Source organism: Charadrius vociferus, unplaced genomic scaffold (genome assembly GCF_000708025.1).
Source record: "Charadrius vociferus isolate BGI_N301 unplaced genomic scaffold, ASM70802v2 scaffold51, whole genome shotgun sequence".
In the NCBI taxonomy this organism is placed as follows: Eukaryota; Metazoa; Chordata; class Aves; order Charadriiformes; family Charadriidae; genus Charadrius; species Charadrius vociferus.
The window spans coordinates 3,757,902-3,770,481 of record NW_009646939.1 but is presented as its reverse complement, the minus strand read 5'-3'; the positions used below and the strand labels follow the sequence as shown (position 1 = coordinate 3,770,481).

Sequence of the window (12,580 nt, the reverse complement as noted above, 5' to 3'; positions counted from 1 at the left end):
ACTGAAACGAGATTACAGTAGTAGCATACTTGACTTGCATGAAGTTTGTTTCTCCTTTGTACTGTACTCACAGAGACGGTGCTGAAACAGGCGATGTTTAAGCACTATGCAGATACAAGCGAACAAGAATATTCGGTGTTACAAAATATGATCTGGATGAGAAGCCTTGTGAAGACAGAGGGGAAAGCATAATAATGAGTCAGGTAAATAGCAGGTTGGGGTTTTTTTGTTTGTTTGTTTTGTTTTTTTTTCTTTTTTCACACCCAAGCAGGTTGGCAGTGGAGAGGGGAAAGAAAATAATTTCCCTTTTGGTGCCTCCAGCCAGCAGCAGCCAGCTGTGGCCTTGTGTCTCTTTGAACTGGCAAAGGTGAATGATGGTGAGCTTTGTAGTTTTCAGATTTTTATAGCTACAAGAAAATTTTACATGAAAGAAAGGAGGTGAGGTGGAGTGAAGATTCAGCTCCCCTGGCTGGGTGTGCAGAGTAGGGAAAAGATATCCAAATCTTAACAAAAATCCACCTAACTGCAAGGTTGTGGATACCCGTAGCTCTGCTGGTACTGGCTCCCCAACTGTTTATCACCATCTTGTCTTCCATTTTATCTTTGCAATTCAAAGTAGAAACTATGCTTTTTCTGACAATCCTTGATATGCATCACGTGTTCTCAGTTGTTCACAAAATAATAAGGGTAGATGATGCCTGGTTTAGTTTCACTGCAGTTTCTGGTGAGCAAGTACCTTCTTCAGAAATACAACCACACTATTGTACTTGTCCTGCAAGGTGGGTGAAGGAACATTCAAGGATTCCCACTGTTTCTTCTTTCTCTGTGTAGTGAGTTTGTCCAGGGTTTGCTGCATTGGCGCAGCACATGAGACTGCTTTTCTCTCATAGCCTGAGGGCTTCAAAAACACTCAGAGCTCAGCTTATATTGTTTTCTTTTTCTCATTTAATAAAAGTGTATTTTTTCATGTAAGAATAAACTAAGGTCCTAAGTGGACTAAGGTCCATCTAGCTCTGTACCCTCTTTTCAAGGTGAGCGTCTCTGATCGTCTCTTTCTGAGTTTCAGCACCTGAAACTTTCAGGCGAAGTCTTTTTTTCTGACTAAGTTGAGCTGGAATTTCAGTGCTTTTGAAGTCTTTTCAGTAGAAGAGACTCAGCTTTGCTGATTCAGCTTCTTGCTCACCATGACTCAGTTTGCAAAAAAAAAAAACCAAAACCCTGGACTCTACAGCTCATGCTCTGCAATGCAATCTAGTGTACAGCAATTGAGATTATTTGAAAGCATCAGCCCTCTTTTAACAAACTTGGTCTGTGCTCCATAGTGTATTTTGATTTTGGGGCTTACTCATTTATTGTCGGACTGTATGCCTTCTGATGCGAAAATGTGATGCTGGTTTGACTTGGAAAGAATGTTCCTGTTCTTATGAAGTACTTAGTTCTTTCCTGCTACCTGTTTTAGTGTGTTCATGCAAATTGGTAAAACCCCCTGCTGATTACAAATGTCAAAATATGAAGTAAATCGGGCAAGCAAGTCTAAAAGGGGTAGGGGTTTTGTCTGCAAACCTTCATGATTCAGGACAACAATCCCCCGTTGACTGAGAAGTGTTAGGAAGAAATTGCTCAAAACCAAAGCCTTTTTTTAGAATAATGCGTTATGAAGTTATTTTCATCTTCTGTGGAAAGAGATGAAACTTTTTGGGCTATGAGTAAAAGAGTACACATGGTTCTTGACATCTTGAGACAAGGCAAGAAATCTAGCAATAAATACACAGATTTTTGTCTCTATAATAATAAATTCTTAGTTTTGTTGTAGTACTTCTCATCTGCAAAATGCCTTGTTTTACAAAGGAGGGCAGTGTCTTGATTTCCACGTAGGAGATGCATGAGTGGAATTGACTGAGATCTCTGGCGAGGCTGAAAACAACCTTAAAAAAGGCCTTTTTTGGGTTTGGGTTGGTTTTTTTTTTTTTTGGTTTGCTGTTGTGTGTGTTTTTCTTCAGGGAGAAGTAAAGGATAAGGCTGCTACAATCTCTTTTGGGTGTATCAACTCTGGCAGACAGGTACTGATGGACATGCTTGGGCTACTTCTGCCTGCTTTAAGTCTGTGGCTCAATACGATAAGGAAGCCAGAGCAGACAGTGGACGCCATCCAGTAAGCTGCAGGTAATAAAATGGTTTGTTTTGTTTTTTTCCCTAAGCACAAGTGTTGTTGGCATGAACTGGGCCAGTTGAGTAGTTGCGTTCTGCCCCTGTGCACCGCTGTCTGTTTGCGTGGGACTCTCTGCATTTGCTGTCCCAAAAGAGAAGCGCCCTTCCGTTCAAAGGGCTCGTCTGGCTGGTGGGTCTGTACGAGGTCTCACGTACCTGGTCCTCAGCTGCTGCTCTTGTTGGAGTAGGCACATCTAGCTTGTGCCATTCACTAAGCAGGCAGATGTGGCTTTTGCTGTGAAGGATTTTTTTTTTTTCCCCACTGTGTTTTGTTTTGCTTTTGCCAAAGCAGTAACTTTGTGGGATCTTGTGGCCTCAGGTTGAGAAAACATGGCAGATTTTGTTAGGAGGTATCACTAAAATAAACATTAATATGAGCTACCTTATTTGCTCCATTGCTAGGGAGTATCAGCTTTTCTACAGCTATTTCTGTTCAAGTAGTTGACATTTCTAGGGCTCTCTTTCCATTTTTCCAGGAACCTGGAACCCTATACATTACCCTGTGGTTTATGTTGGGATAACAGTTCATGAATTGGGCATGAGACCTGAAAAATCCAGGCTTCATTCAGTCCTATCTGATTATGACTGAGTTTTTTATTGTTGAATTACCTTATAGAAAAGGTGAGGGTTTTTTTCTGTTTATGACACAATTAGTAGTTACCCTGCATCTGTAGAAACCCATTCATGGAGTTAAACCCCCCCCCACCCCCCCAAAAAAAAAACCCAAACAAAAAAACAAAAAGAAAAATTCTGCAGAATCTCGGATATCTAGCGCTGACCTTTGCTTTTTCAGTCCCTGACACAAATTGTTAAATAATTGTCATCGAAGAGTTGACCTTTCATAAATGCTAATTAGAGGTTTGGTCATTTTAAACTTATTCACATAATCCCATTGTGATAAAACACTGTAGGTTTTTACACTACAGAAGCAACTAGGCAAGCTAGGCAAATTCTCATGAACTAAGTCAGTAGAATTAACAAAAAAAAACATCACAAGAAAACCCTTTTCTGTCTGGTAGTCTTCTGTAGTAAGATTCATCACTTTACTGAAATTTTGCTTCTAATGCTAGCTTTTTTTCTAAATTCTGGCACATTCCTGTAGGTATGTGGAATAAACTACTGATTAAGCAGTGCAGTAGATTTATTCAATGAAGTTAACAAAAAAAATGTGTTGAATAAGACAAATCTATGAGTGCCTTCTACAATTTCTTGTTACATGAGGACTTTTGAAATTATTTCCCCATCAGAACAAAAATTTTAATAGGAATTCAGAGCAGAAATAATGAAAAACTTTATTTCAACAATGTTGAAAAATAGGCGGTGCTTACTCTAAAAGAGTTTTAATTTGAAGCTGAAACAAAATGCAAACAATAGCGTCAGGTTAAAAGGTGTTGATCACTAGCCAATGCAGCTGCCACCAAAAATCTGTTCTCTCCTGTGTTCAGATTTTCATGAAGCTTCCTCTTCAAACACAAAATGCTCTGCCAGTGTAGACACCAGACAGACATCCTACTTGCGTGACCGCTGCGTGTGGAGAACGTGAGCTTAAGCTGGCGAGGAAATGAATGGATTTACTTTCAGCTCCATGTGACTGTGGGAGAGGAGGCTGCGGCATACGCATTCATGCAAAAAGCCAGGAGTAGATAGGAGCCCCCATGGGGATTTTGGGGGTTCCCTAATATTTCTGAGGAAAGGAAGCAAGTACTGACCTGTGTTATGCAAGGCTGGGTTGGTGAAGCAGAACTGAGGAGAAAACGGCCTAAATCCAAACTTTCTTTTTTGTTCCTTTTGTAAACTCTTCAGGCCATTCTCTGTAGCATTGCAGGTTTTTGTGTGTCACCTTGTGCTATGGGTTTCACTCTTCTAGAAAGCGTAAACAAGATTTTTGATAGCAAGGGCAGACCTGTGCTCTGCAGCTTCTCAGCACAGTTTCTCTGCAGGGCCTGCAGACAACGTTGGTGTTCCTTGCAATCTGCCAGCCTTATTTTCTGTCCATTCCTGGTGCTTGTGAATGAGCAACAAGGGCATAAGCAACAGGAAAAGCCATCCTTCTCTTTCTTCTCTATGTGCTTTTTACACCTTTCCCACATACTTTGGTAGCGGAAAAGACAAGTCACTCAAGTCTGCGGTCATGGTCTTACTTGTGGTCAAATTTCAGTTTACCAGTTATGAGCAAGTACAGAGATCTGTTGTGGTCTTTTTTCACTTTGATTAAGATACTTTTGTATTTTTGTGTTACTACTAGCTGTTACTGCTCTTTCTATTTGTGTGTGATGGCGGCAGGTTAAAAGTCAGGGAGGGATCCTCTCTTCAGTCTGTCTGCCCAAACCGCGATACTTCTGTGGAGATATTTTAAGGAGAGCAAAGTCCCTGTGCAAAAGAGACAAATATGCTTTTCAGGTATTGATGTCCACTTGTTGTTCCAATCACTGTCCCAGGTACAAAAGTCTCTTCTTGAACTTGGCTGCTTGGAGCTTCTCAGAAAATGCTGATCAAATGTCACTGGCCTCTTTTGAGCAGAGGAGTGGGTCTGGTGATGTCAGTCTCCGTTCAGTCTTTGTTGTCTTACAGGTTGCTAGCAGCACCGAGAGTACCTTTTATGAGGGTTTCATATCTGTGGAAACAGATCAGATTCTTGCAGATCAGATTCTCGATTACTTGCTATAGTCGTTAAGAGCAAAAGCAAGGAAACCAACATCTTCTTGGAATTGTAAAAAATTTGTAGTGCCTTAGTAGTTTTTATTTTGCAACACCTGAAATCATAAGCAGCTTGCAGTGTGCAGTTACTGAGCTACATATGCTGAATGCATGCTGTTACTCTGAAACAAGAAACTAAAACCCAGAGAAACTTCAGCCTTTCCGAGATGACTACTTGGAATGAAAAAAAAAACCAAAAAAAACAACAAACCCAAACAACAGAACACCACCACAAAACCTAAAGGAGTATGATGCACTGATCAATCATGTATTTGGGCTGCATTTGTACAGAGGATGAATTTTTTTCTCTTTCCGTCACCTGCAAACAGGAATCCCGTCTCTCTGGTGTTTTAAGACGCGTAACACCCTCTGTTATATGCACCAATGAAAAACATCTTTTATTGGAAGGTGGCAGTGGTTGGTCATCTTCATCCACTGGCCTCCACATACCCTTCACACTAACCTGTGGTGGTCCTCACAGAACCTGGATCCAGATGGACACTTTCCTGGCTGGCCCATTTCAGATTTGACTACCAGAAAGAGCACGGTGTAGACGGCTCTTACCTGGAGTTCCCCTCACCAAGCTGGAATGTGAATCCTCCCCGAGGAGAGCTAGGAGGACCCTGAGATTCTGCCAAAAATGTGCATTGTGGTCATAGTGTCTGAGCTCTTGCTCCGTGCCTCAGCTCCCCTAGCTAGAAGACAGCAACTTTTTAAAAACAAGGTCAAGTGGCCAGTGATGCAGAAGAGAAGACATTAATTACTCTTTTCAGTAGAGATATCATACGCTACCATTTCTGAGAGTTCAAAGGAGGATCAGAAATAAATTAAGACAAAAGCCTGAGTGTGACGTGTGAGTAGTCTTCTTTTGAGCCGAGCATGTGAGGGATATGCTCTGCCAAGGGAAAAAGAACAGGAGCATTGGTCAGTGATGCCAGTGCTCCATCAAGGAGCTGGCAGAGGACTTGGATTTTGCTGGCTGGAATAGGCAAAGGGGTTTTCCACTTTTGAGCCTTATTTCTGTGAGAAGTGTCTTTGGCTCCATGACTGTCCCGTAAGATGGGATTTTGTTGATTTTTCTGATGGATGTTGCTGCTGAATGACTGTGAAAAAGAAAATAATCCTGGAAGCATCTAACTTGGTGTCTCTTCATTGATAGTGCCTGGCTCCATTAGGAGTGATTTATCCATGACTGTCCATGGCACCTGCATACATCATTGCTGTGTTACAGTAAGATGACTGCAGATACAACTAGTACTACATCACCTTGGAATGGTCATATCAGTTATGCAAATGCTTGAAATCTCACCACAGTTATATTGACTCTTCATTTCCAGTCTCCTGCTTAAAAGCTTCTTTTATGCCTGGATTACCCAAGTCCTGTTGAGCTCTGTAGGCGTCACCTTAAGCAGCATTTTAATGCTCACTTTGATTGACATTACTAAATGGCGCTTGGTTTCTAACTGTAAATCAAGCCAAATTGAGATATTTGCATGAGAGATGAGAGTTGATGAGTGTCCTGGTTTGAGGTAAAACAGAACCAATTTTCTGTTCAGTAATTTTACTTTTCAGCTATGCCTCTTCTAACTAAATTAAATATCTGAAATTAGTGGCATATTTTTCAGACAGTGTCGGCTCCTCGCAGAGGTAAGACGTGATGCTTATAATTAATACCAAGGAACGGTATGCAGAGAGGCTCCTGCTTATACTTATTGCTATAACACCCGTGGCCAGCTAACTTTGTTTTATGTCCCGCTGGAGGGTCAGAAGCAGAAAAGCGTAGAGAGGTCCCACCTGTGGGGAGGAGCGGGCAGGACAGGTGACCCAAAACTCACCAACAGGATATTCTATCCTGTCTGCCTCATGAACAGTATGAAAGCTGAGGGATCAAAGGAGTCAGCCTCTTTCTGTAATGGCCGGTGTCTGTGGAGAACTCTGTCTGTTCTTCTGCCTTTTATCCTGATCCGTGTGTTCCTGAATCCAGTTCCTGAGTTCGGTTCCTGTCCTTTGCTGAGTCCAGTCTGGGACTTTCCCTGTGCCTTCTGGTGATACGATTGTCGTTCTGGGAGCTCGATACAGTTTTGTATATATTATATATATTTCATTATTTTCACATGAATATTATTATATTTTCTTTTATTATGTTATTAATAATATTTCGTTGTATTATATTTCATACCAAAGTAGCTTGGTTTCTTTTAAATTCGTCTCTCCTTCTCTCATTCTTTTCTTACTTGGGAGAGAAGTTAGAGAGCATCTATCGTTCATTTTAGTGGCCAGCCCAGTGCATACCACGGCAGGGAGGTTGGTTTCTGGCTGTGTTAAGAGAGAGATGTTGCATAAAACTGGAAACCATTAAGAGCTCCTGGAGGAAAACGTGTGAGTGTATATCCCTGTTGGCAGTTTTAGACTGGAAGCATCCTGGTAACAGGAGCACTGTAGCGTCTGTTGAACTGCACTCTCTGCCAGACCAGGTGTGCAGAGCTGGTGGTAGGACAGTGGCAAGCAGTAATAGTGTAGGAAGCAGAATGGCAATTCCTTACTTTCTTTTCAGGGCTAGCTCTCAGACTGAGAGGAACAGATTGGGAGGAGGCTGCCAACCATATTGCTGCTTCTGCACAAACAAAAGGGATAAAGACGTCTTCCAGAGTAAAAGCGTGTCATTTAGCTTTATGTTTAGGGATTGACTGCGGTGGTCTAAGTGCTGTATGAAAACAAACTAACCAACTTCTTTTTACCTTTTCATCCTTATTTATATTTAATATAATTAGGCTGATTTGTCCCCTCGTCTACCTTCCCATGGCTGCTTAGTGCAACTGAAGAGGCTGGCCTTCCGAGGAACCCCAATGTAAAAATGTGGGTTTAGGAATGAGTCAGCTTTGCTTCACTCAAATGTCTATCCATTCTCTTTCATGGTTCAGTAGGTCTGTACATACCATCATTCATTGCTTGGAAACTATTGTTCAGCTAAAATGACACCTTTGGTCAACTGACATTTTGAAAATCCCTGATTTATTTTTATCTGTATTAATACAATTACCTCATCCTTTCTGATCAGTAGATTTCAAAGCTCTCGACTGTAGCTTGGTACATGGGGGAGGAAGGTTTGTTCCGGGTGACAGAGAGGACAAAGCCACCCAGGGTTGGTGAGCTCCAGTCCCAGGACCTGGATTCCTGAGCCCGTCACTTAAAGGTGACCTCCCTCTTGCACCCAATTCAGCAAACCTGCGCAGAGCACAACTTTCAGCTTGGTTGTTCATCCAGCACACACATTGAGTAGCTGTGCATATTACTGGAAGGATTGGAAGAGGTAATTCGGGCAGAGAAAGAAGAACAACGTTCACCGGCGGGGAGATCTGGCGGCACCAAAGGCATATTTGCACAGGCTGTGGGGCACAAAGCCGAGCAGCGATGTGAAGCATCTTTGAGTTTTGTGTGGAAAAGGGGCTTTACGCAAGCTCCATTTATGGCAATGCTGCACAGCCGCTGGGTGCGGCCTGTTAATTCCACACATGAGCAGATTTGTTGTCCTCCCCCACCACAGGGTGTCTGCCCAGAGCTGGACCAGCCTGAGAGCTGCTGGCCGTCTCGGTGGCATTCTTCAACACCACTCTTAGCCCTAAATCTGTCTTACCTCATGGTCGTCAAGAGCTTACAACTTGCTTTTGGCTTGCTGACCATCATTTTTGCCAGGCCAGCAACAGGCGGCTCTTCCCCTAGTCTGGAAAGCAAGGTTTCTCAAAAGGACTCATTTATTCTTACTGACTAGAAGGATCACAGAGGAGGACCAAGAAAAAAATAACTGCGGTGTGCTGTCTGGCTTCCAGGTTAGTCTGTGCACTTGACTGATGAATAGCTCAGCAGTTCACAGTGCCCACGCCATCAGTATTTCATCTGTGAGGACAATGTGCTGTGCCGGCTTGGGAGTGACATATTATTGGGTTCAGTGACATCTGTGAGACTCTGAAGCACCTGACACTTGCAGTTTGTCATCCTCTTCCTTTTCAAAATAGGTAATGGATGGCGTAACCCACCCTTTGCAGCAGTTTTTCCCTAACTGATTTACTCAGCAGCTTGTAAGGTTTTGAGTGGCAAGAATTTATAGTCTCTTTCTTGGGAAGGAAGACACTTTCTTACTGCAAGTAATGTCTTCCACAGCTATTCTCATTATCTGCGTTAGTGCAGATCCTCACTTGTCAGCCTCAGCGAACTGCTAATGGCAATGCATTCCCAAAACTAATTATGGTGGATATGTGCGTGCACGAGTATTTACGCCTGCTTCTTTTTATTTTCAATCTTGTATCATGAGAGAGGTCACACGGAGGTGAGCTTCCACTTACGTTTCTTATTTAGGGTGATGAGAACAATGGCCCTACAATATTTTTACATTTCTTCTCCAGCCCTTTCCTGATGCGTTTTAACGTCTTGCCTGCTCTTTGCAGCCATGCCCGAATGCTGAGCAGGTGCTTTGTTATTGACAACCTAAAAAAAAAATAAGTCTTCCTTCTGAATGGTTGTCACCCAGAAAAAGACACACCAGAAATATCTTCCAATATGTATTTTTCAACTCTTTATCTGCTACCACATTACTGATTTTTGCCTCTTTTAAAAATTATTTTTGTGCCAAAATCTAAACATTGCTGTGTGAGTTTCCTTCCTGTTCCAGATCTCTGATTAGTATCGTGTAGATCTGTGAGCGGCTACTGGGGCATCATACTCTTCGCATTTTGCTGTTATCAAATGCTAGGATTCTTTGTGTGGTTTTTAAGTTATGACAGACCATTTCTACGCAATCTCTGATTTTACTTTCTTTTGTTTTGCTAGATACATCTCCAATGAATGAAAACTGAGTCTCGGGGTTAAGCAATTTTGGGACAAAGGACTTTCTCTTTAAAATATATACTTTTAACCAAGATGCTTCAAATTTATTCACACATGCTGGAAAATACGTGTTTTAAAACACTTTTATTCAAAAATACTTTAAACATTTTCTATGTTAATTAACATACAGAATTGCTATCCTGAATTACAGTGAAGAAGTAATTCAAAATGTCTCTATGTATATACACCTACACATACGCATATGTGGCAACGTGGATACCTAAGAGAAAACGTGTCTATAACACAATGTAATGCATTTGCTTTGCGTCTTTGTGCATATAAAGAATGTACTTTGTGTCCTTTTTCGTAATGACAGAGGGTGTATCCTCTCCCTGAGATGAAACATTTAAGAGTAGCAGGTACTGTTAATAGCTTGCTAAGAGTCAGAATGAACAAGTCCTACACAGATTAACTGTGGAATAAAAAAATATAGTAATAACCATCCTTCTTGAATAAATGAATATATTTTCCACATGCACATGCTGATTACAAGCAGTTGTCTCTGCTTTGCCCCTCCATGCAGGCCAACCTCCATCCTGATGCTGGTGAAAATGAAGCAGCACGGCAGAGTGCTTTGTGGAGAGCTGAGGCTGCTGTTGCATCTGAGCAGTGATTTGTAATCGCAGCAGATAAAACTTGCACGTCCATCTCCCTCGTTTCACATCTAGGACACCTTCTGTCATAATATTCAGAAAATCTAGAGGCAGAAATCGAAGCTGAAGTAAGTAATTATCCGGCACTAGTTTATTCTTAAATGCATGTGCATTTGCTTAGCTTTTCAAAGTTCCTGCTTTTGTCAGTTTGCTTGCTGGCAACTTCAGTGGTTGGTCTGAAAGACATTACAGAGCGTCTTGATCCCCTGTAGATTGAGTGTGGAATGAATTGGTAGATTCAGTGTGGTAAGTGATGTGAACTCCACACCACTTGCAAATATCTCCAGGTAACCGCCAGTTCTTAAAGAGCATCTTCACGTACTTCTTAAATTTTTCCCCCATGAAGAAGTAGATGACTGGATTGAGGCAACAGTGAAAAAGGCCAAGGATTTCTGTTACCTGGAAAGCATAGTCCAGATTCCTGCTCATTTGGCAGTCTCTAATGACTCCCGTGATTTCCAGCAGTTGTAAGAAAATAACAATGTTGTAGGGGGTCCAAAAGAAGAAAAACATGATCATGACAGCAAAGATCATCCTCACAGCCTTATTCTTTTTCTCATTTCTACAGTGAACTAATGTTTTAATGATCATGGAGTAGCAAAATGTCATAACTATAAAAGGGATTAGGAGCCCTAAAATGTTGATTTCCAAAGTGGAAAAAAGTTTCCATGTCGTGAAATTGCTTTGATATCTCAGCTTGCAGGTAGTATAATTATGTTCATTAAAAGATTCTCTAAATACAAGTTCTGGAACTGAGGCTGAGAGAGCTACTAGCCATACAACAAAGCTAGTAATCAAGCCATGGAAGGCAGTCCTTGCTTTCAAGGAAAACACTGCACGAACAATTGCAAGGTATCTGTCTATGCTCATAAGCATAATAAAAAATATCCCACTGTAAAACCCAACCAGGTAGATCCATGAAATTATTTTACACCAGGGAGTTCCAAAAACCCATTGGTCTATTGTGAAATAAGACCAGAACGGCAAGGATAAAACAAAGAGCAGATCTGAGATGGCGAGGTTTAGTAGGTACACATCAGTCATGCTCTTCAGCCTTTTGTATTTTAAGAGGACCACAATGACCAGAATGTTTCCTGTGAGTCCAACCAGGAATACTAGGGTATATAGGACAGGTAGGAAGGAGGCTGCAAACCTCTTGACGCTTTCCTTACTGCATGGTTTTGGAGCATCATTATAATTATCATAATAGTCGTAGAAGGTTGAGATTTCAACTTCAGAGGACTCTGTACTTGAAGAACTCATGTTTTTTCCCCGGTTCCTGAGAAGGAAAGAATATAAAAATGTCAGTGAGTTTCAGTCCGTGAAGACCGTGTGGTTACTCCACAGGCCTGAATCACTAGCAATGACTAACTTGCAGTTCCAGCACACTTCTCATTAAAGGTTCTCAAACACTTCTTAAGCATTACGGGATGTGTATGCACACTCACAAAATTAACATGCACGTGCTTAGTCCGTGCAACATTGTGCAACGTGAATGTCAAGCACATAGAGCACTGTTCAAATGGCGGAGAGGAAAGCAAATAGGAATGAAAGCTATGGACCACAGACATCAAATCAGAGAGGGATAATTCCTGTGTGGAATAAAGTAAAAAGCAAAGCCACTATTCATAGCAGTTCAGGATTTCACCCACCTTTCCAATCAGGCAAACATCACTGTTAAGAAGACAGTAACAAAAATGCATCTGACTCTTCCTTCTAATGAAATTATGCTTACTGAAAGATGACACGAGTTTTCAGCAAGTGCTGTCTTCACTGGCTAAATCAATAACAGGAATTTGTCATTTTTGTATGTATGGTCTTTTCTAATAGGCAGAGACAGAGTTTTAAGTGATGTTACCTTGAGGTGAGTAACTTGGGCACAGTGCAAACATATTGCTGTTGTATTACTGTGTGCGTTTACATCACAGCAAGTGTCATTATTTTAGCCTAACATACCAGAATTTTTCTAACCCTGAGTTATGTCCTTCCCCTTTGTCCTTATTTTTATGCATGGAAAGCAGAAGAAAAGTGAGTATCATTGCTTTATTTGCCTTTGCACTGTACATTGCTGCTACATAACAACGAACGTTGACTATCATTAACCTGACCCTGACTGTGTGTGGTCCGAGGCGTGACACCTC

At 41.5% G+C, this 12,580-nt stretch overlaps 1 protein-coding gene across 1 annotated transcript; it reads right to left on the bottom strand.

Annotated features, from left to right (window-relative positions):
* Positions 1 to 10,625: 10,625 nt before the first annotated feature.
* On the bottom strand, positions 10,626 to 11,702 carry CCR4 (chemokine (C-C motif) receptor 4). The gene has a single exon (XM_009894991.1). It carries the CDS (start codon positions 11,700 to 11,702, stop codon positions 10,626 to 10,628), a length of 1,077 nt encoding a protein of 358 aa, XP_009893293.1.
* Positions 11,703 to 12,580: the final 878 nt, after the last annotated feature.

Bases quoted from the DNA above. Each gene is read 5' to 3' on its own strand.
- CCR4 (XM_009894991.1), bottom strand. From the start codon at position 11,702: ATGAGTTCTTCAAGTACAGAGTCCTCTGAAGTTGAAATCTCAACCTTC.